This window comes from Amphibalanus amphitrite, unplaced genomic scaffold, assembly GCF_019059575.1.
Source record: "Amphibalanus amphitrite isolate SeventyFive unplaced genomic scaffold, NRLGWU_Aamphi_draft 000227F_arrow, whole genome shotgun sequence".
Taxonomy (NCBI): Eukaryota; Metazoa; Arthropoda; class Thecostraca; order Balanomorpha; family Balanidae; genus Amphibalanus; species Amphibalanus amphitrite.
In genome coordinates, this window is record NW_024881722.1 from 551,473 (window position 1) to 575,979 (window position 24,507).

At 50.7% G+C, this 24,507-nt stretch overlaps 1 protein-coding gene and 1 long non-coding RNA gene across 2 annotated transcripts; one reads left to right on the plus strand and one right to left on the minus strand.

The window, feature by feature from the left end:
- Positions 1-408: 408 nt before the first annotated feature.
- On the minus strand, positions 409-3,565 carry LOC122385683. Its single transcript, XM_043374130.1, has 4 exons — positions 2,886-3,565; positions 1,230-1,552; positions 835-990; positions 409-645 (listed from the first exon to the last, which is right to left on the minus strand). The coding sequence occupies exons 1-4, from the start codon at positions 2,932-2,934 to the stop codon at positions 592-594; spliced, it is 582 nt and encodes a 193-aa protein (XP_043230065.1). The 5' UTR covers positions 2,935-3,565; the 3' UTR covers positions 409-591.
- A 16,846-nt stretch (positions 3,566-20,411) lies between these two features.
- Positions 20,412-21,632, plus strand: LOC122385684. The gene is made up of 2 exons (XR_006257248.1): positions 20,412-20,960; positions 21,167-21,632. It is a non-coding gene; the product is annotated as an uncharacterized LOC122385684 (long non-coding RNA).
- Positions 21,633-24,507: the final 2,875 nt, after the last annotated feature.

The window sequence follows — 24,507 nt, forward strand, 5'->3', positions numbered from 1 at the left end:
GGTTTTTGAGTTAGAGGAGGGTGAAAACATGCTCCCCCCCCCCCCCCACTAGGGCGAAGTTGGCTGAGACCGCCACTGGGGCGCGGGTTAACAATGTGCCACCTTAAGTAGCACCATGCCATCACCCGCAATCGTTATGTAGCAGCGTGCCATCACCCGGAAACGTTAAGTAGCAGCGTGCCATCACCTGGAATCGTTATGTAGCAGCGTGCCATCACCCACAATCGTTATGTAGCAGCGTGCCATCACCCGGAAACGTTAAGTAGCAGCGTGCCATCACCTGGAATCGTTATGTAGCAGCGTGCCACCTTAAAAGTAGCAGCGTGCCATCACCCCCAGAGTCACCCCAAGGATTAGGGACGATTGCCGGCTCATATTGACGGCCAGTCTTTAGCAATCTGGTCTTGACGATTAGCTTTACCTTTGTTTGTGTCACCTTGTGTACGTTCTATGTAGTACCCATATTTCAATGTCTCGGTTTGACGCGTGCTTTAGAAAGACAATGTTAAAAAAACGTTTATTCTTTATCACAGTGCATATCACATGATTGTAAAATTACACAAGATTAGGTAGAGATACTGATTGTACTGATTAGAGTGCAGCAGGCCGAGCGACGACCTCCTTGTTGGCGTCAGCCCGCAGGAACTGAAAAAAACGAAATTTATGAACATCGCAAATAAGTCATCAGGACGTTTGTACGAGTCAGAAATGCGTAACAAAGTAAGCACATGATAGAAATAACTCTTTCACAGGTATTTAAAAGCAGTAATTGGTCCCACTTCTGATCAACTTGATTTGGTAGAAAGCAGCTATGTTAGAAATAAGATTATTTACCTCAGCCGACGTCCTCGCGAAGTGGTTGGCGAAGTGGCGGCGGAAGTCCTGAATCTCCGCCGCGCACTCCGGGCACCGGTACACTGGCCGCCTGGGAGCCCGCCGGGGATGCTGCGCCCGCCTCAGGGCCCGGGCAGCGCCCGCGATGTCCTGGATCTGTGAAAGAAAGAGTACTCTCATTGCTGCTTTCAAGTCCATCTTTAAGAAGACGAATACAAGAATGCATTGGTGCATGCATTACTAAACATATTCTTGAAGATGGCAGCAATCCTTCTGAAGTGCATTGCTTTGGAAACAGAAAAGCGATTAAGCTAAAGAAGCCGTCTTGAAAATTATATTTGACATGGTGCATTATTTTTGTATATGGTGATGTATGAAAAAAACGTCATACTTACGTCCTTGTGACAGTCCTCGAAGTGCCGGTGAATGCCATAATACTGCACCTCCCCGGTGCAGCGCCCGACGTTGCAGTACGTTCGGTTGCGCGGCGCCAGGGGCGGGCCCTTTTTCTGGGGCTGGCCGGCCCGAGCCCGGCTGATGGTCCGCCGGGTGTTGGCCCGAAGGGCCTGCACCGGGTCCCGCTCCGGCTCCACCTCCTGCTGAGCGGGTCCCTCCACTCCACCGGGCTCGCCGGCTGGCGCCACCTCTACGTCTGGACGCTGGTCGTGTTCTTGGATGTCTGGTAGTTCATCCAGCGCCAGGGGCGAGAAGGGCAGGCCTGGAAAATATATTTTTGTTAAAGCTAGAAGAGTTAAATCATGTGCATTCAAGTCATACAGATTCGTCTCATCCTCAAGTAGTCTGTTGCGAGGGAAGAAAAAATAGGGCTGTAATGGGTAACTGACATTTGGGATCGATTGGTGTTTGTCCAATCATTGGGTCCAAATCATTGTGATTCTGAAATATTTGGGCTGTTCCTATGGGTACACACGGATCTAGAGGCATTTTCGTTTTTCTCCATTGACTTATAATGGAAAGGCCACACCACTGACGTGACCTTAGGTCACGCATATAAAAAATCCGAGACATACAAATTGTAGGCACCCATAACATCATGCAATCCACCAAGTTTAAAACCTCTCTGACAAACACTGCACGCTGGACATGATTGCAAACTTTTTTTAGGCTTGGTCAGTTAACTTGACCTGGTGACCTGACCTGACATGACCTGGGGTAAACAATTTCACACATTGTCCGAAATTGATGTACCAAAAGCTACCCCAAGCGGTGCACACGCAAACAACGCGACAGGGTGGTAACATATGCTCCCCCCCCCCCACTGGGGCGAAGGTTAACAATACAAAAATATTTTTTTCCACAGCTCCTCTTCAACGCCGCATTCCTAGTTAAGCGAATTAGCCCACTCTGGTTGAATAAATAAGGCGATTTCGCCACAAGGTCGCGGAAAACCGACCAAAAACGGCCGCGCTCAACGTTAATTTGGGCATGCAGACTCTTAAAAACTAGCACTGGGCGGGTAGGGTTTCCCAGGTATTGGTTCCAAAACACCGTATTCGGCTCCCGAATACGTCCAAGTGACCCGCCTCGTTCCTAGTTAAGCTCTAATTAGATCAAGTGACTCATAAGGAGCGAAAAAGCGACAAAAAGCATGAATTTCCCTATGGCGGCGGGCTGCCGGGTTGCCAGACGGCGCACCGGCTATTTCCACTTTTGACACACCATGTTTTCGCGGCTGTGGGTAACGACACAGTGCTGCCTTAGCTGCCATATTGCTGCAAAAATAGTTTATTAAGTTATACCTGGTAAATTATTGTTTTAAACTAGAATATGGCAGCAAATATGGCAGGAAATGACTAGATAATCCTTTTCATGCTATTTTTCGCGGCTGTGGGTAACGATACAGTGCTGCCCTAGCTGCCATATTGCTGCAAAAATAGTTAAAACTTATAACTGGTAAGTTGTTGTTTTTAACTGGAATATGGCAGCAGATATGGTAGCCAGTAACTAGATAGCCATTTTCACACTATATTTCGCAGCAATAATGTGGCTTAGTGGGTAACTGATAAATTTCACCGACTAATATAACTTACCTTCCTCCTGATCCCGTAGGCCGCGCAGAAACTCGGCGAGGACGTCCATGGCGATCACCTCTTGAACCTTCTCGTCGAGTGTCACGGTCCCTGAGGTGCCTTTTTGGATGTGTGTGTCCTACCCTACTCTGCTTTTCGAAACAATGAAGACCTCTGTGCGAGGTTCCTGAACTTTTCATGAAACTCTTTGTAGCGCCGCAACATATCACGTGCTGCTTTGGATGGAGGCATTGCCGTTCTTCGTTTTGTTTCTTAAGCAATGCAAGCCTTGGTATGAGGCTTCTCTGCCTTTCTGTCTAGAATATTAAGCTAGAAAATGGCAGCAGGTAAGCACCGTCTTTTCACTTATTTTCCTCGATGACCCATGCTATAACAATGCTGCGCCGTATGTCATTTGCGGTGTTTCAGGGACTCGGTAGAGTCGGGTTTTCAGGATATTTCAGTTTGGGAAGCCCGTGGGGCTGAACTCGGGGATAAATTGCGTCCAACATTCTTTAGACCAAAGGGTGTTCAGCAGTCAACACTCAGTGGTGATTCCTGAAGTTCAGGAGCGGCGGATGTGCGTTAAGACGACCTCGCATTTCAGGAGCGTAGCAGAGGCAGTCGACGAGCATATACAAAAAGAGTTACACTGTCAGGATTGGAGACAAATTTGCGACATGTATGCAAAAGATGGCATATCTAGGCTAACCCGTTTAGAAATAAAATGAATTTATCGACGGGTAATTCTTTATGGCTCACCCTGTACTGTTTAGTGGTTTTAATCATTGCAATCTATATATATATATATATATATATATATATATATATATATATATATATATATATATATATATATATATAACATTTAACTCAGACGTTTCACCTTTATTGTCAAGGTTTCATCAGTGTGATATGGCCAACGCTTTCGCCGCAAAAGCCACAAATGCAAGACAAAAATAATAATCATGTCGGACCGCACGTGATTATAATAGGCACTAATTGCCTCTAATTAAATCTCAAAACAAAGACATGCGTGACATCACAGACACCATAGCGCCGAATCATAAAGAGGGTGAGAGGATCTCATACTCCATTCATTTATTCATTCATGGATTCATTCACTCTCACCCTCTTTCCGCCCTTTAGGTCGAACGCACGTTTAGTCCCCCGTCTCTGTCGGTACCTAGCAGCCCCATCCAGCGGTTCTCCCTCGACCTCCTGTAATCCACATTCCTCCTCCACACTCGTTCGAGTCCGACCACTTGCAGGTGGTCCAAGGAGTGGCCTGTCGCTCTAAAATGCCTACTCACAGGTAGGTCGATCGCCGGGTTCTCCACACGGATAGACGAGAGGTGGTTCTGCACGCGTGTGTAGATGCTATCCCCGGTCTCACCGACATACACAACCCTTTTGCACGCGTCACACCAGATCCCATAGACGACATTTTGTGATCTGCATCCTATTGTCCTATCATAAAAGCACTCTTTGGGGTTGCCCTTTACTCTACCATTGCCAGAATACATCCGTTTACAGTACACATGACACAATCTTTCCCACAGTTTTCCTGACCGCGCAGTTTCTCCCCATAAACAGCCCGCTTGGTTTTCCTGTGAACCAGATCGTCTCTGAGATTTCGACCCCGCCGAAAAGCCACTAGAGGGTCCTTGGTGAATATGTTCCTGAGATTTTCAGAGTTCTGTAATATGTGTCTCTTTCTCTGTAGAATTTTGCGCACATCCGGGAGATGACTAGAGTACGTTAGCACCAGAGGGACTCTGTTATCTTTTCCCTTGTCTGAGCTCTCCTTCCCTCTCCCCTTGGCCCCATCCCTATCTTGATTTTCCAGCTTGCCTAGTTCTCTATCTATCAAATGTCCCGGATACCCCCTATCTACCAACCTAGCCCTGAGCTCTTTCTTGTGCCTAGCGTAGTCTCCTCCCCTGGAACAAATTCTTTTTAGCCGCATTCCTAGACCAAAGGGGATCGCCGTTTTGGTGTGATGAGGGTGGTCCGAGTCAAAGCGTAGATATGATTTCGAGTCCGTAGGCTTAGTGAAAAGGTCAGTTTCAAGTTTCCCGTCTTTCACGTGCACTGTCACGTCTAAAAAATCAATGGAAACGGGAGACATGCGGAGATCCACCTGGATTTGATGGTGGATAGCGTTTGCTTTTGCGTGAAAATCTCGAAGTGCGTTTTCTCCGTCTACCCATATGCCAAAAATGTCGTCTATGTATCTGAGATACAAATGCGGTTTCTTATCAGATGATTTGAGAAGTTCTTTCTCCCATTCCCCCAGATATGTACAAGCGTAATTGCATCCCAGACGTGACCCGATAGCCGTGCCTTCTAACTGGACGAACTGCCTCTCCGCATCTAGGTTGAAGTTGTTGCCTTCTAACACCAGCTCAATCATTTTCAGGACCTCATCGGTGGGAACTGACCTGCTCGAGCGACCGTCAAGAGCTGCCCTGCACGCCTCCATCCCTTCCCTTCTCGGTACACTGGGGTACAGTTTCCGTACATCCATGCAAAAAAGCAGGGGTTGTGTCCCTCCCCGTCCTCTCACTGGTTGTGGCAGTCGCTTCAGCTTCTGCAGGAAGTCCCCGGTGTCTCTGACGTAAGAGTCTAGACCCTCCACGTGCTGTTGCAGCTCCTGCTCTGCCATCTCTGCGAGCCGCTCCGTAGCATGGTTCCTGCCGTCCACGATGAGTCGCAGAGGGTTCCCTTCCTTATGCACTTTAGGGTTCCCCTGCACCTGACCAGGTCTCGGGCGGTCCGGTATCAGGTACTTCAGCTGGTTCTTGCCTATGTAGCCCTTCCGATACATTCTGTTGGTGATGTCCTTGACCTGCCTGTTTATATGACCTGTCATGTCTTTCTTCACAGGCTTGTAGGTGGAGGTGTCCGTCAGCTCCTTCCCCAGCTTTGCGATGTAGTCAGATTTGTCCATGAGGACAATGCCTGACCCCTTGTCAGCCGGCCGTATAACCACTTCTTCATCCTTCATCAGCGTTTGCAGAGCCTCCTCTTCCTCCTTGGTCATGTTGGTGGTTCCCGTCCTCCTGATGGATGTGATGATGTCCCTGGTGACCTCTTCAATGTACAGGTCTAAGCAGGGATCCCGACCTCGTGGCGGGGTCCACTTGGACGTCTTATACCGCAGGTCTGGGTCTTCAGTAGTCTCTGAGGATGAGACGTTCGATGCCCAGTACTCCTGCAGCCGCATCAGGCGCTCCCATTCTTTGAGCTCCGATATCACCAGAGCCAGAGGTTGCTTCCGTGATGGGACAAAATTAAGCCCCTTCTTCAGCACAGACTCCTCGGCAGCCGTCAAGTCTCTGCTCGATAAGTTGAAGATCCCAGATGACTTGCCTCGTGTGTTGGCGTGGGCCTCCGGCACGTTCTCTTCCGCTTCGACACTGGGGTGTGCTGTCGCTTCTTCTCGTGATGGCCTCTTATCTTGCAGACGTCGAAGCTTCTTCTCTTTGACCGTTGACATCTTGCGTGCTGTTTCTGTCCGATCTTTCTCCATGACGGATCGGAGCGCTGTTCTGCTGTCTTCCGGCAGCTTGCTCTGCACCAACTCCTGTAGGTGATCGATCTCGACCTGGAGGGCAGCCACTTTCTCCGTCGCCAGATCAGCTCCCATCTTGACCAGTTCTGTCGAGGCGTTTTGGAGGATCTCCTCTATCTTGGGGCTCTCACCAAAGTGGCAGGTCCACTTCAGTTGGAAGCCGTTGGGGATTAGGCTTTCTTCAATGCATGTTCTCAGGAAAGAAGCATGCGATTTGTATCGCTCTGCCTTTACCGCAAGTCTCCTTAAGCGGCTAGTGGGAACCTTCTCTGTGTCGCCGTTCCCAGAACCTGATGTGTGCTCGGTTTGCCCACCTAGAGGCCCGTCTGCCTGTCGATTCGGGTGGCTGGTGGTTGACGGCAGCTGCACCTTGTCGGTGGGCGTGGGCTTGGGCCGGTCCGCCGGGCTGTCGTTGGGCCCAGAGGGCATCAGGGTGGCTGCGTCTGTGACTTGACGCAAGTCAACCACGGTCGTTTTTGTTTGCACGTACTCTATTCCGAGTGCTTGGGTAAATAGCCGTCGTTTTGAGGCGTGCTCGTGGAAGCCCCTGAAAGTGCAACCTTCGACCAGCTTCATACCTTCAGGGGTCAGTCGGAGCCACTTGTTCACCCCGTAGAGTGGGGCACAGACAACCGCTACCGCCTCTGGTAGAAGCATCTGGTAGCTAAGCTGCGTGTGGAGATCCACACTGCTGAGGAAGGCGGTTTGAGTCGGGTGCGTGTGGATCCACCCGAGAACCTTCAGCCCACCCTCAATCAAAAACGTATCGTGGCTGGCGTCACTTGTCATCTCTACCGTGTTGTGCGTGCCTGTTTGTTTTGGAACAACCAGATGGGTCACAGTTACCAGTTCACTGTTGACGTCCCCACATAACAAGGCACAGGTTTCAATGCCTTGTTCGGTGTTCACAGCTGCCGCCTCCAGAAACCGTTCTTCTAGGTCTCCAGGAGTCAGCAATCTCCTGAGTTCACCAGTATCATTTATGTCTTGCATTGTGAACTTAAATTCGGCATAAATCAAATAAATAACGTATCACTTTAGGCCATTTAAATAACATTTAACTCAGACGTTTCACCTTTATTGTCAAGGTTTCATCAGTGTGATATGGCCAACGCTTTCGCCGCAAAAGCCACAAATGCAAGACAAAAATAATAATCATGTCGGACCGCACGTGATTATAATAGGCACTAATTGCCTCTAATTAAATCTCAAAACAAAGACATGCGTGACATCACAGACACCATAGCGCCGAATCATAAAGAGGGTGAGAGGATCTCATACTCCATTCATTTATTCATTCATGGATTCATTCACTCTCACCCTCTTTCCGCCCTTTAGGTCGAACGCACGTTTAGTCCCCCGTCTCTGTCGGTACCTAGCAGCCCCATCCAGCGGTTCTCCCTCGACCTCCTGTAATCCACATTCCTCCTCCACACTCGTTCGAGTCCGACCACTTGCAGGTGGTCCAAGGAGTGGCCTGTCGCTCTAAAATGCCTACTCACAGGTAGGTCGATCGCCGGGTTCTCCACACGGATAGACGAGAGGTGGTTCTGCACGCGTGTGTAGATGCTATCCCCGGTCTCACCGACATACACAACCCTTTTGCACGCGTCACACCAGATCCCATAGACGACATTTTGTGATCTGCATCCTATTGTCCTATCATAAAAGCACTCTTTGGGGTTGCCCTTTACTCTACCATTGCCAGAATACATCCGTTTACACATGACACAATCTTTCCCACAGCTTTCCTGACCGCGCAGTTTCTCCCCATAAACAGCCCGCTTGGTTTTCCTGTGAACCAGATCGTCTCTGAGATTAGAGATATATACATATATATATCGTCTATATATATATATATATATATATATATATATATATATATATATATATATATATATATATATATATATATATATACATATAAGTCCTGTCTGTCTGGGCATATGTCCCCGCAGCAAGCTGCCAAAAGCAAAAGCCACCTGTTGTCGCACCTCAGTGAAGCACAAACTACATAGCAGCAGTGAACGTCATCTCACCGTGGGGTTTTCAGTTGCACTCCGCCAGGTGCGTGCAGCGGCCTAACGGTGGGCAGTCTGGGCAGCGGCTGACGCTGACCGGGACTGGGAGCAGAGGGGCGAGAGCCGGTGGGCAGTCTGGGCAGCGGCTGACGCTGACCGGGACTGGGAGCAGAGGGGCGAGAGCCGGTGGGCAGTCTGGGCAGCGGCTGACGCTGACCGGGACTGGGAGCAGAGGGGCGAGAGCCGGTGGGCAGTCTGGGCAGCGGCTGACGCTGACCGGGACTGGGAGCAGAGGGGCGAGAGCCGGTGGGCAGTCTGGGCAGCGGCTGACGCTGACCGGGACTGGGAGCAGAGGGGCGAGAGCCGGTGGGCAGTCTGGGCAGCGGCTGACGCTGACCGGGACTGGGAGCAGAGGGGCGAGAGCCGGTGGGCAGTCTGGGCAGCGGCTGACGCTGACGGCGACTGGGAGCAGAGGGGCGAGAGCCGGTGGGCAGTCTGGGCAGCGGCTGACGCTGACGGGGACTGGGAGCAGAGGGGCGAGAGCCGGTGGGCAGTCTGGGCAGCGGCTGACGCTGACGGCGACTGGGAGCAGAGGGGCGAGAGCCGGTGGGCAGTCTGGGCAGCGGCTGACGCTGACCGGGACTGGGAGCAGAGGGGCGAGAGCCGGTGGGCAGTCTGGGCAGCGGCTGACGCTGACGGCGACTGGGAGCAGAGGGGCGAGAGCCGGTGGGCAGTCTGGGCAGCGGCTGACGCTGACCGGGACTGGGAGCAGAGGGGCGAGAGCCGGTGGGCAGTCTGGGCAGCGGCTGACGCTGACGGCGACTGGGAGCAGAGGGGCGAGAGCCGGTGGGCAGTCTGGGCAGCGGCTGACGCTGACCGGGACTGGGAGCAGAGGGGCGAGAGCCGGTGGGCAGTCTGGGCAGCGGCTGACGCTGACGGGGACTGGGAGCAGAGGGGCGAGAGCCGGTGGGCAGTCTGGGCAGCGGCTGACGCTGACCGGGACTGGGAGCAGAGGGGCGAGAGCCGGTGGGCAGTCTGGGCAGCGGCTGACGCTGACGGGGACTGGGAGCAGAGGGGCGAGAGCCGGTGGGCAGTCTGGGCAGCGGCTGACGCTGACCGGGACTGGGAGCAGAGGGGCGAGAGCCGGTGGGCAGTCTGGGCAGCGGCTGACGCTGACCGGGACTGGGAGCAGAGGGGCGAGAGCCGGTGGCCAGTCTGGGCAGCGGCTGACGCTGACCGGGACTGGGAGCAGAGGGGCGAGAGCCGGTGGGCAGTCTGGGCAGCGGCTGACGCTGACCGGGACTGGGAGCAGAGGGGCGAGAGCCGGTGGGCAGTCTGGGCAGCGGCTGACGCTGACCGGGACTGGGAGCAGAGGGGCGAGAGCCGGTGGGCAGTCTGGGCAGCGGCTGACGCTGACCGGGACTGGGAGCAGAGGGGCGAGAGCCGGTGGGCAGTCTGGGCAGCGGCTGACGCTGACCGGGACTGGGAGCAGAGGGGCGAGAGCCGGTGGGCAGTCTGGGCAGCGGCTGACGCTGACGGGGACTGGGAGCAGAGGGGCGAGAGCCGGTGGCCAGTCGGCCCGCGCACCCCGGAAACTAACTCCTCCTCCTGGCAGGAATCGTGACCCTAACCAGAGGGGAGGAGACAGCTATCCCGGACGGAAATGACACCCATTCTGGCTAACCTGTGCGGAATGTCAAGGGAGTTCAACTCCAAGGTCGGAATTAGAGTTGCAAAATTTCACTACCGCACTACCGGCATGCCGGTAATTTTTCACTACCGAAGGTTTATTCGTGGTAACTGGCATGTCTTGCCGGTAGCATGCCGGTATTTTTGATTTTGTGCAAAAAAAATATCAGCAAATGATTCAAACTTAAAACTTTGGACACTAAGAGGCTCTCAAATTGTAGTAACAGCAATATTAGCCACTGCAAGATACATTTTGTGGTAGAAGTTCCATTGCTAAGTGTAGGGGTAACACATGGACCTCAGCATTTCACACAATTCACAGGCTTGGTTATAATTAGAATTGTCAATGTCAAGAATCTACTGTGGTCTATAAAAGGAAGAATACTCATTCATGTTGCAAAAGCACGATAAACTAGTAAGTCTAATGGTGGGTAATACGTATAGCACAATAAAATAAATCAATGTTCATGACAACATTCCCTAGGGGAAAAGGCAGAATCAAAACACCAAAAAACACAATGTTTGGAAACTGGCCTTGAGTCCTGAGATCATGAGATGTGGTCTGAGAAACTCTACAAAGAATTTGACACTGAAAATCCAGCTGAAAAGGCAGGTGTTAGGTAGCCCTGAGTCTGACTTTGGTCCCATTATTAAATGAAAATGGATTTAAACTGGCATTTTGTCTTATCTTTACAAGAAAACACATCATGCAGGCAAAATTGACAAAAAGTGGCGCAAATAATTAGACAACCAAGGATTTACTTTTAAGATTCTCTCCCCTAATGAATGGATGTAATCTGATGACGTAATATTTATTCATATACCCTTTTGGTTGAATAACTGAAGAGAGATGAATTTCTTTGCAGTGAATTACACTACAATGTTGATTTCATTATAATTTAATAATGTGTTGGGTAATTTTTATCAATATAATCATTCACGAAGCAGTGGCTTGCAGTCGTAAAACATTTTTTTTGCAGCGTTTTAATCAGCTGGTTAAAAGCCTCTATTATGGCGCATCTGTTTCGAAATCGATAACCTTGTGTTTGTTCCCGCTTGAGGTTGGAGAGGATGGAAGATATCGTTTTTATACATATTATTTGGTGGCTATTCTCAGGACCAGTGAGTTATTAACACATTTTTTACATGATTCGTATCTTATTCACGAACCAGCAAGCCATAGTGGAAAGGAAAAAGTAGATGTTGATCTCGCTTCCTCAGTTCAAGTTAGGAAGATGGCCTAATCTGTACTTGTTAATCTATGTTTTGACCATCTATATTTTAAACATTTGGCTGGTGCCTGCAACATTTTAGGAGAATATGGAAAAGTAGAACAACTGTGAAATGTAAATGTGATTACTGCTCACTGTCCAGTCTTCAAAAACACATTTCAGTAATTCAAGTCCTTTTTGTCCTCACCTTTTTGATGAATGTAATAGTTTTTTTTGTAGGCAATACTTCTTTGATTACAGGTGATATTTTAATAGTTATAGACTGGAATTGAGTTTCAAAATTGTGGGTATTTGTGGGGCCAACTCAGCCAAAATCAGCCTGCTGGTATTTGTGGTTGGACAATGGATGGCTGTTGGGTGGGAGGGGTACTGAAACTGCCAAAATGTGGCATCTCTTGCAGGGGTAAGCTAGAATCAAGAATGCAGGTTTTTTTAGTATGCCGGTAATTTGGTGTTTTTTTTGCTTGGGGCGTGGTAGCATGCCGGTATCCCAGAAAATTTTGTGTGGGGCGGGGCGGTGCCGGTAGCAGCCTTTTGGGAAAACTTTGCAACTCTAGTCGGAATGCAGTTGCACCGTAAACGCGCTCATCCGGGAGCCTACAACCAGTCACCACCTGGGCCATCAGAGCCTACAACCAGTCACCACCTGGGCCATCGGAGCCTACAACCAGTCACCACCTGGGCCATCGGAGCCTACAACCAGTCACCACCTGGGCCATCAGAGCCTACAACCAGTCACCACCTGGGCCATCGGAGCCTACAACCAGTCACCACCTGGGCCATCAGAGCCTACAACCAGTCACCACCTGGGCCATCGGAGCCTACAACCAGTCACCACCTGGGCCATCGGAGCCTACAACCAGTCACCACCTGGGCCATCAGAGCCTACAACCAGTCACCACCTGGGCCATCAGAGCCTACAACCAGTCACCACCTGGGCCATCAGAGCCTACAACCAGTCACCACCTGGGCCATCAGAGCCTACAACCAGTCACCACCTGGGCCATCGGAGCCTACAACCAGTCACCACCCGGGCCATCAGAGCCTACAACCAGTCACCACCTGGGCCATCGGAGCCTACAACCAGTCACCACCTGGGCCATCAGAGCCTACAACCAGTCACCACCCGGGCCATCAGAGCCTACAACCAGTCACCACCTGGGCCATCAGAGCCTACAACCAGTCACCACCTGGGCCATCAGAGCCTACAACCAGTCACCACCCGGGCCATCAGAGCCTACAACCAGTCACCACCTGGGCCATCAGAGCCTACAACCAGTCACCACCTGGGCCATCAGAGCCTACAACCAGTCACCACCTGGGCCATCAGAGCCTACAACCAGTCACCACCCGGGCCATCAGAGCCTACAACCAGTCACCACCCGGGCCATCAGAGCCTACAACCAGTCACCACCTGGGCCATCAGAGCCTACAACCAGTCACCACCTGGGCCATCAGAGCCTACAACCAGTCACCACCTGGGCCATCGGAGCGCGCTAAATTCCCCACAGACGTCGTTAGGGACATGGCGGAGGAATGGCTAAAGTGGAATGGAAGGGCAGCCTGTGGCATGGGGGTCAGTCAGTTTGTGTGTCGCCGGTTTCCGGCTTATAATGCTGACCAGATCAACGCACTCAGGAAAAGGCCAAGATACAGGGAAGTAGAGCGGGTGGTGAGAGCGGAGCGGGGTGCAGGAAACGCCCAGGACGAGAACCTCCCGGCACCAGGCCAACCACCGCACGTGGCGGATAGACACGAGGGTGACCCTGAGGGCGACCAGCCACCGCCCAAGGGGAATAACCCCCCCCCCCCAGCGCAGGAGGCAGGACCGAGCGGGTCGAGCGACCCCGGAACCGGGATCTGACCGAAGCCGCAGAGAAGGCCTGGGACTTTTACGACGCGGTTTGCGAGGGTGGTGACATAAGCGCATTGTACAGGGTGCTGATACGTGACCTGGCCCCCGACAGTTGAGGTGGCAGGAGGGTTTGGCAACAAAGGGGACCTGTGCACACAACGCAAGGCTCCGAAATTCCGTCCGACACGGGGGCGGTGCCCGCTAACCGCAGCCAATGGAAGCGGGCGCGCTATGAAAACACTCCATCGAAAACAAAACCGGACGCCGCCGATGTTGCTCGTGTCTATGGGGAGCGGTTCGGCGCGGACTCACCTCGGGACAATCATGCCTAACGACCGAAAGGCACGGGGGCGGTCGAACTTGTACCCTTCACTGAGGGCCACGTTCTCCGTGCCATCAAGGGCCTGAGCCTAGACTCAGCGTCTGGACCGGATAACATGACCGGTAAGATGATCGTCGGCTGGGGCGTGGACGTAGTCAGACCAATCCTCAACTCATTTCTCTGGACGGGAAAAATCCCGGACCAGCTCCGGGTGAACAGGACCACCCTGATCCCTAAAACGGCCAATCCCGGACCAGCTCCGGGTGAACAGGACCACCCTGATCCCTAAAACGGCCAATCCCGGACCAGCTCCGGGTGAACAGGACCACCCTGATCCCTACATAAAACGGCCAATCCCGGACCAGCTCCGGGTGAACAGGATCACCCTGATCCCCCCCAAAAAAACGGCCAGTCCCACAGCAGTGAACGACAATGTGGCGAAACGAAGTATTTCATATTCTATATCGGGGTACTAACTACTATTGTCATTGGTGTAATAATAATCCATGTAATGAGTTTTTAGTAAATACTGATAGGTATACTTTCACTTATTGCTATTATTCTTGCTTTACCGTGCTTTGCATGCTTTACTTTTACCTCAGAGTCCGGCCCTATATTTTCCACCATGGTTACCGCGCTGGCGAATGACAGTTAACCGAACCGAATGTGCGCAGATCTGCTGAGAGTCTTGATGCCCAGGTGCAAATCTCTCCCTAACCGAATGCCCTACGACAAAGGAGGCACGAATTCCACGATAGTCTTGAATTTGCAAGCAGCGGTGTGCTGGCAATTGCACGTGTAGCTAATTAAAAAAATCGCAAGGTATAACTGAATTATTTCCATATGTGAATAATACCGTTATACCATGATTTTCTTCCCAATGAAGGTTTTCTATATTCTGTGAGCACATGAACCATTCACAAGAAATTTTATCTCAATTGTTGCACAGTGGCGGGGTCATACAATCCCAGTCAGGACAAGGGATTCTCATAATTATTTTGCTAGCATATTTTCCCCCTTTTTAAAGTCATTTAAAAGCGCTATTGCACCAGTAATTTTTCTATTAGCAGCGATTGCAGCCGCCGCATCAGGGTCCGGATCGAGCCAGGGAGCGTATGCCCCGGTGACGTCACCGTAGTGTTGCAGATTTGTAACATTAGCGAGCCCGGACGATCTTACCTAACTTATACGGCCTTGATGATTATTGCCAATCACTCGCATTTTTCGCATTGCAAGGTTTAGCTGGCACTTAACCCTAGAACGCCTAGGGGGGGGGGGGGTTGTATCAACCCCCCCCCCCCTGAGGTTTTTTCGAAGTGCACGCTAAACGGCTTGTCGTAGCGGGCTGACATTTTCAATACCCTCTGGGGCAACCTTTGCGCATCTTTTGCCGAAAAAAAATTGATCGGGTCATGTCAGGTCACGGAGTTATAACGTCATAAGAGGTACAGCCTCCGGCCGACAGTTACCAAACGTGTGCGCCGAATCCCTAGGTTTTCTGCCGGTGATACCCACATTGTTTGATGGATCATGATGAAACTTCCCATGCATGTTGGGGCAAGCATTGGCTATCGTGTGGTGCAAGAAAATTGACCGGGTCAGGTCAGGTCACGGAGCTATGACGTCACAAGAGGAACAGCGTCCGGTACTATTTTTGAAAAGCGCCCGAACCACTATTTTGCTAATTCTTGTCACCTCAATGGGAATATGCAGCAATATTAGCTTCTATAGGGAGCAAATGGACCTCCCAAATCCAAAAATTAATCAGATTTCAAAAATTTAAATTTTGATTTTTCGAATTTCTGCCGCCGACTGTGACCTTGCCGACTTCCGGCGCTCCCAACGCGCCATTTTTAGAGCTAGGGAAACGAAATACATACCAAACGATAGAGAATTGATCAAGGAACACGAAAGTGAAGGTTTCAAGGCGATATCTCCCACCGTTTTGCCGCAATCGCCGCGGAAAGTTGAAAAAGTTTGATTTTTTCGGAAAATTTGACCTTTGACCGGTCATAAGTAGGTCAAATGTTGACCTAGGACCAAAAAATATACCACCAATCGCGAGATCTCGTTGAGAGCAATCCGTTGGTTTTTTTCCGCTAAGCTCTACGACCTTCCGTTTCGAAACGCCAGGGGGGGGTCGTAACAACCCCCCCCCCCTGGTCGTTCGTGTTATGAGAAATGGCCTGGTCGTGCGAGGGTTAAAGGCTTGTTTGTAGATATAATTATACAATATTTAGCGCATTCCTGATTGAAATAAACAAAAGCAATTACTGAGTAGGCTTTTGTAATTGTAATTTGTACATATTTGCCTTAGCAATATGAACGACAGTGATGCTGAAACCGTAGATAGTCAAGATAGTAATTTGGCCTCACAGGAACTGCACGATAGAGCAGCAGAATCGATCCCTAGAAACACAAGGAAAACGACCCACTGGGCGTTGGCAACATACAAGAAGTGGGCACAGAGAAGTCGCCAGGTCAAATATGTCAAGGACGATATAACTGCGTATGGCCAAGATCTCGCGGCACTTGACAAAACGCTGTACAAGTTCTATGGAGAAGTCCACACAGTAGAAGGTTTGCAGTTTACTCCGAGCTCGCTGCAAGTTCTGCGAGCTGGGCTACAGCGTCACCTGTCAGAGATGCTGGAAGATATGCCAAATATGGCCACACACCCTACTTTCCGCAAGTCAAACGAGCAGTTCAGAGCTGCTAAAAGATGATTTGCTTTGGAGGGTAATCGGGCTGAGGGCACTGCCAAAATGCCTATGGATCATGCGGATCAAGAAGTAATCAGGCAGTATTTCGCCAGCCAAAAGACTTACGAAGATCCCACAGTGCTGCAGCAATACGTTTACTACATGCTGTCTATGACGTTTGGCTATCGTGGCCGCGAAATTTGGCACCAGCTGAAAAAAGACAGTTTTGTAGAGGGAAGGGACGCGCTCGGAAGGGCCGAGATAAGGATGGATCAATCCCTCATGGAAAAGGACTATCAGCACACGGGTCCAAGCTCTACCTGCCGACGAGTCACATCTCTAACAGACGACCCGGAGGCAGGAGTCTTTCTGTACACTACGCTGAAGTTCTACTTGTCAAATCTGGATGAGCGTCAACCAGCTTTCCTTCAGAAGCCAAAGACAGCTCTGCAAATGCTGCAGGAGCCGGACAGTGACTCCTGGTACGTGAACGCGCCGAAGGGGAAAAACGCCATCGACAGCATGATGCCGACAATAAGTGCCTCTGCTGGCACTTCTAAAAGGTACACAAACCACTGCATCCGGCACACCTTGGGAACCAACATGCTTCGGCTTGGATATCCGATCGCCGCGATCCAGGACCGGCTTCGTCTGAGGTCCTCTAGAACCCTGGAGTGGTACACTTCGCACCGTATGGCGCAGGAGCTGACGGAAGAGACGAGAGATGTGACGAGACCACTGCGAGGACTCAGACCGCCGGAAATGGCCTCAGGCGGCGCCGGACCGCTCGGCCCGTCGAAGCCCGTATACCCTGAACGGCGGCAGCTGCTGGAACAGCCGAGCACCAGCAGCGGTGGACACCAGCAGGCTGGACAGGAGCAGCTGCCGGGACAGCCGAGCACCAGCAGCGGTGGACACCAGCAGGCTGGACAGGAGCAGCTGCCGGGACAGCCGAGCACCAGCAGCGGTGGACACCAGCTCATGGTACCGCCAGGACAGGAGCAGCTGCTGGGACAGCCGATCGCCAGAGGCGCTGGACACCAGCTCTTCGTACCGCCAGGACAGGAGCAGCTGCAAGTGTCCGGACATCAAGGGTTTCTTTATCCAACCTTTTCTGGACATCAAAAGGTGTTCTATGGTACCTTTAACAACTGCACGTTCAACTGAGGCTGACTGTTCTTACTCAGTGTGAGGCTGGCTGGTTGAGGTCTTTACAATGAGCCTCACGGATGGTGAAGATTCAGAACGGTAACGAAAATACAAAATAGTCAGCAATGCTGTTTTTACTACAGAGATTATCTCAGCAACGGAACAATGGTAAAGGCTGCAAATGCTACAACTAAACGAGGGAGGAACGAGGAAGACAGAGAGAGAGAGAGAGAGAGAGAGAGAGAGAGAGGGAGAGAGAGAGAGAGACAGAGAGAGAGAGAGAGAGAGCGAGAGAGAGAGAGAGAGGAAGAGAGGGAGAGAGAGAGAAAAAATGAAATATATTAATTAGGTACGGTATAATTTCTGTTATACAGTCTAGCAATGCTAATCTTCACAGGGAATAGATTCTGTTATACCCTTTGAAGTTAATCTCTTCCCCCAAAATACTTCCATGCCCCGTTTTCTTATTTTCGTCCCCCAAAGAAAACCCCTTTAACACTCATAGCTTCAGATGTAATAATGGTGTGGCCTGTCTGGCCGTCGCGTGTCGTCGCCGGTAACGGTGGCGCGCGCGCGGTCGACGGGAACCACCGCGTCGTTCGGCAATTAGCAACTCAGAACTGGCACGGACCAGGGGAATCCGACTGACTAATTAAATCATAGCATCGCGATTGCCAAGGTCGGTGTTGACGCGATGTGATTTCTGCCCAGTGCTCTGAATGTCAAAGTGAAGAAATTCATCCAAGCGCGGGTAAACGGCGGGAGTAACTATGACTCTCTATGACTCTCTCCACGCCCGACCGGTTTCGGCCGATTACCATCTCGTCGGTGCGTGTGCGCCTGTTCTCGAAGATCCTCGCACGTCGTGCGTCTAAACTGTGCCCACTGAACCCAGTGCAACGCGCTTTCATCCCAGCACATGGAACAGCGGAGAACACCTGGCTCCTCGATGCGATCATGCGCGAGTCGCAGCATCATAGGCAACCGCTGGCAATAGCCTGGATAGACGTGGCGAAGGCATTCGACAGTGTATCGCACCAGTCGATCAGCCGTGCTGCGGAATGCATTGGCATGCCGCCACCAATCGTGGACGTGATTCACGGGATGTACACCGGGTCCACTACAGAGATTCGTCGAGGCTGTGTGATCCGGACCACCCGCGGAGTCCGCCAGGGCGATCCCCTCTCCCCTCACTTGTTCAACAGTGTCGTGGACGAGGCGGTCTGCACCCTCGGCGTCTCGCCGGTCGACCCGTCAACCGTCCTGGCATTCGCCGACGATCTGGTTGTGCTGGCAAGGACCAGCCATGTGAGAGCACCGGCTGCAGGTGCTCACCGACACCCTCAGCCAGGCGGGGCTAGGCATCAGTCCGACCACGTGCCAGGTCCTCGTCCGTAAAGTAGACGGCCGGCACAAGAGGACGTACGTCGATGCACGTCGATGCCTCGCATCAAGTCCTGGTGAACGGGAAACCGCTTCCCAACGTCGGAGCGGTCGGTGAGGTAAAATACCTGGGCCTCCAGTTGGACCACACAGGTATCAAACCGGCTACCGGAGAGACGGTGCTTCGCCAGCTTGGTGAACTGACGCATGCACCCCTCAAACCGGAGCAGAGGATGCACTTCCTGCGCGAACCAGCATCATCCCTGGTGCCTTACACACCTTGGTGCTTGGGAAATGCAGGAGTACAAAGCTGAAACGACTCGACCAGTCGATCCGAAAGAGCGTCCGTTCTTGGCTCCACCTGCCTCCGGACGCCTCGGATGCGTTCATCCATGCGCGCGTGCGAGATGGTGGTCTCGGGGTACCGGAGCTCCGAGTAACGATCCCGCTGATGAGGTACGATCGAGCCAGTCGTATCCTCAACAGCAGTTACGAGAGTGTACGTGAGCTCGCAGGAGGATCCTACATCAGGGGACTCCTGCACCAGAGCGAGCCCGTCACCCGTAATGGAGTTCGACTCGACTCCAAAGCGGCCATTCGGCGGTATCATCGCGACACATTGTTGGGAACCGTCGATGGACGCGGCCTTGAAGCCGCTGCTGGCGTCCCACACGCCAATGACTGGATCCGAGCGTCAAAGCCCCCTCTGCGGGGCTGTCACTTTGTCGGTGCCATCTTAAGGTGCGCGGCAACCTCTTGTATACGGCCCAACGGGCATCCAGGGCCAACACAGAGGGCGGCCGGGCCACCTGCGATACGGGGTGCTCCGCGTTGGAGACCCTTGCCCACATATCGCAGGTGTGTCATCGAACGGCCGCACCGCGCACCGCAAGGCACAATCGGGTTCTAGACCTGGCGGCTAAGTTCCTCAAGGACCGCGGGGCGTCGGCGCTGATCAAGGAGCCCATGATCAACACCCCCGCGGGACTTAGAAAACCAGACCTCCTGGTCAAGATCCGAGGACAAGTGGCAGTCCTCGACGCCCATATTCTGGCTGACAACGGCGACCTCGATGCCGCAGACCAGCGGAAGCGGGCGTACTACGACACGCCCGTCATCCGAGAGTACGCCGGCCACTCTCTGGGTGTCGCGCCCGAAAGTGTCCGTTTCGGTTCAGTGACGCTCAACTGGCGCGGCGCCTTCTCCAAGGCCTCGGCTGAGGCCCTGACGGATCTCGGCCTTGGCCCCCGCCATCTTGAGCTCCTGTCCGTTCAGGCGCTTGAGGGCACTCACCAAGTCTACAAGATCTTCCGTAACTCCACTGCGACTGCAAGCGGTGTTGAGGGAAGGAGGACTTGTAGACCGCATCGGCTAGGCGAAAACGGACACCTCAAGCCGGTGCCAGGACTCCTCATGCTGCGACACGCTTCGGACTAAGAAGACTGGCTAGTGTGCGGTGCGTTGGCGGGCGCGGGGGGCGCCGCCGACAGCAAGATGACGGCGGAAGCCCGAGGCGCCCCCCGCGCTCTCCACCCGAAGTCGTAGAGCCCCGCGACTATAAAGAAAGGGGCTAATCATGTGATAGCGCCTGCGTGCGCCCAGTGTCCGTGGTTGTAAGGGCGCTTACCGTTTTGACGGTTGGTAGTTGGCTATTGTCCGCGCCCAACGCCACCTACGTCGAGTACAGAGATGCGTTGGAGATATAGAGGTCAGCACCTGCTAGGGTTTGTGATGGATGACGAGAATAGATAGGCGTAGTCGCGTATTTTTAGTGAGAATATCTATGTGATGATTTAAATTGTCTTTGCTGTAGAATGTTCGGTGCATTTGTCTTTATTTATCGCGAAAGGTTTATTCGAGAAAAGGTTTCTGTCCGAAAATGTTGTCGGTTATTCTGCTGGCCCTGTGTAGTAATAGAGCTGAAGGAGAATGGTTATCGATGTAAACAAAGGGAATATTTTCATGTTTCTGCACAAAGTAGCCTTGAGATGTATTTTGGGTATTTGCGACACTTCTCTTTTTCCCGAGTGCTAATTTGGGAAAGACCGATTCGCGCTTCGTAGATATTTGTGGTAATATTGTGTCGGAGGTGTTATCGGTTTCTGTCTGGCTCTCGGTGTCACTTTGGATTTTGGATTGGTTTGGTGTATTGGCGCGGCGTGCTCTGTAAGTATTTGTGTATTTTTGGACGTAAATTTGCTGGATTATGTTACGATCTTATGTCACTTTTTATTCATGGATGTCATTGTTTAACTTTCTGCGATAAAACTGCGGCTATAATCCATTTGTATGTCAATTACCGTAGATTCATTATTTGCGCCATGTTTTCCGTCTGCGCCACTTTCGTAAACGTGGTTCGTTTACCTGTCCAGGTGTATCACACGTACTGGCCGCCCGCCTTTGGGTGGTTCGACTTGGTTGGAGAGAACTGTGACTCGCCGACTTGGCCCGCTGGGCTGGTGGCCCGCCTTGGATCGGCGACTTGGTTTGGAGCGTTGGTGTTCGCCTGATGTTCGTCGGAGACCCCATTCTGATGGTACGGGTTTATGTCTATGGTAGTATATAAATCTAGCCAATAGCTTGGTATATGTTGCTTGGTCTATGGATTCGTACGTGTCATTGTGTGCAGTTAAAGAATATTGGAAAAATTTGGTACTCGTATCTTGGTATTGGATACTTGCACATGGATAGTTGGGTGATCAGAATGAGAGATTGATCAGTGGCGATGGCTGGTGCTTGGCTTGGTGTGAGCTTGGTTTGACAATTTTTCTTTCTTTCTTTCATCTACGTGTTTTTGCTTCCGCAGAAACCTCAGCCAAATACAGCGAGTGTTGATCATCAAGGTCTTTGGTGGCGAACAGCAACTACAGTGGTCTTACGTTAATGGCGGGCGCCGAGGCGCCGCCATCCGTAGTGTATGTTTGTTATCACCCGTCTTGAAAATTTTTATAAATAACGGGAACCACCGCGTCGTTCGGCAATCAAGAAGCAGCTTAGAACTGGCACGGACCAGAGGAATCCAACTGAGTAATTAAATCATAGCATCGCTGTTGTAGCGGCTGTGAAAATTTTGATACCCGTTGACAAAGGATCCCAGAGGTACGAAGTCCCGCGAACAGCGATAGAAAAGAAGAAGAACGAGCCCGAATTATTGTTTTGAAATTTGCACTGGAAGACTGGATTTTACTTGAGAAGATTTAGATTATTTGTTGTTTTTTGTTTTCATATCTAAGTTTATTGGCAACTGTTTCATCCGCAATTGTTTTGTTTTTATTTTGCGGCTACTGCTGGCCCATTAATTGTTAAAACCGCTTTTAGTTATGAATCAATACACAATCACAGTGAGTTTTATCGATTGGGCTTACTTGGAAAGGCAAAAGTGAAGTGGCGGCAGAAACAGTTTTAACAAGGGCTTAGACATTAAACAGTTGCCATTTGCCATTATTTCACATCTTAAATTCAATGTTCAGTAATTCTTAATCAGGATAGGACAATCAACGAACGAAGAACGATCGAAGCGATCCAGCGAAGACATCGAAATCAAACGAATACGATATGGACGACCTTAATGTGGCCGAGTTGAAACAGGAGTAAAGACAAGAATAAGCACTGATAAATTTTCAGGAAATTCGGAATTGCGAAGTCGCTTAGAGCAATTATTTGAAAAATTTTTAGATGAAGTAGTCCTGAGCGCTTCTGAGGATGACGCAGCGTCTCTTCACGAATCCTGTCGATCAAAAACCCAGTTATCGGAGAAGTGTCAGTCTCTTCAAAGTAAACATGAAAGAAACAGAAAAATTAAGACATTTTTCAGTTTGAAGTAGAAGAACAAATGAACCAAATCAAAAGAGAAATGCAAGAGTTATGGAATGATCGGAAATTTGAAAAGCAGCAACCGGCGAGAAGAAACTCGAATTCTCTTTGCGAAGAAACGGTAGATAATTCGGCATCATATCGTTCCTGTCGGTCACCAATGGCGCGTCCTGATCAAGAGTCTACGGTATTTGGCCAACCTACTTTACAAATTATTAGGCAAATGCAGCTTCCCCAAATGTCTCGGCTAACATTTGACGGGAATATAATGCAATATGCAAACTTTATAAGACAATTCGAAGCCACAGTATCGAACAAATGTAATAATAATGAAGAAAGATTATATTACCTTCATCAAATGACTAGTGGAGTCGCAAATAACATCGTTGAAACTTGCTTGCACTTGCCGCCAGAGAAGGGCTACTCGGAGGCTCGCCGTCTTCTTCACAAAAGGTACGGGGATGGAAATAGAGTGGTGGCAACATTAATCGATAACATTTTGTCGTGGAAATCAATCGAAGGAAATGACGTTACAAGTCTTGATGAATTCGGAATTTATCTCAGAGGTTGTTTAAATGCCTTGCAAAATATTCCTCACGGAATGTCTGAAATTGATTCCAAGGCGATAAGACAGATGCTTGGCCGGTTGCCGTGGGAGGCAACGGAAAACTGGCGCGTACATGTCTACAATATTGAAGAACGAGAAGAGCGAAAACCTGATTTTGAAGATTTTGTATGTTTTGTGGAAAAATTTGCTAGTATTGCAGCAAATCCATGGTACGAAAGGCACATGTTTCCCACCACAAGAAATCAACGAAACCGCAACACATGGTCATGGAGCGAAACCTGGGAGCAGTGAATCACGTTCAGAGAGCTGTACCTACTGTAGACACCCTCATGACGTATCTGAATGCAAGGAATTAGCCTCATTGTCTGAAGAAGCAAAAAAATCATATGTTCTAAAAATGGGATTGTGCTTTGGCTGTTTGGAACGCGGACATATGGCAAATTCTTGCAGGCGAAGACGGCATTGCGGACGCTGCAACGGCAGACATCCTACTGCCCTGCACAGAGCGCCTATTCCGCCAACGAATACGTCTAGCGAAGCCGCTGGGATCGAAACGAATAACTTGAACGAACGACGAAGCGAATACTTGAACTCGACTATGTATCACATTTCAAACGACACGAACACCTCGAACGAACGACCGAAAATCAGCCGAATCGAGCAGCCGAAAACGACCGTGAACCACATTTCAAGCGATCGAAGTTTCATTTATGGAGCGAAGCTGAACGTTGTACCTGTTTTGGCCGTCTGTGATGATAAATTCGTGTACACAAATGCATTCCTGGATTCAGGGTCTACTCATTCGTTTTGTTGTCCTTCGCTCCTGAAGAAATTGAACTTGCATCCGCCTGAAAACACTTCTATTCAACTAAACACCGTAAATAGCCGACAAAACATCGCAAGTAACGTCATTCGAGGCATGAAAATTAGAAACCTAGACGGTTCGGAAGACATTGATCTGCCACCCCTACTGACGTTACAAGAAATTCCGCTAAACATGGCTGACATCCCTCAGGACCAGGATTCTCCACCGTATTTGCAAAATCAGGGTGTCAAAATTTATCCCGTAGATGGCCCTATCGAGATTCTACTCGGCAGCAATGCAGCTCAGGCTATGGAACCACTGGAGGTGTTACGGAGCCAGCAGGGCGGTCCATTTGCTGTCCGTACCCGTTTAGGATGGATCTTAGGAGGGGCTAAAAATGCAAGCCAAATCGCAAAATTTCACGCCGTATAAGTACAAGAAAATTGGGATTCGATCGTAGACGAGATATCTTCACCCGACATGGGTCCATCTGTTGAAGATAGGATGTGGCTGACAAAAACAGAAGC

Bases quoted from the DNA above. Each gene is read 5' to 3' on its own strand.
- LOC122385683 (XM_043374130.1), bottom strand. From the start codon at position 2,934: ATGGACGTCCTCGCCGAGTTTCTGCGCGGCCTACGGGATCAGGAGGAA. The intron at 1,553-2,885 runs GTAAGTTATATT...TATATTTTCCAG, and splicing joins CCTACGGGATCAGGAGGAAG to GCCTGCCCTTCTCGCCCCTG. The intron at 991-1,229 runs GTAAGTATGACG...TTTCTTTCACAG, and splicing joins TCGAGGACTGTCACAAGGAC to ATCCAGGACATCGCGGGCGC.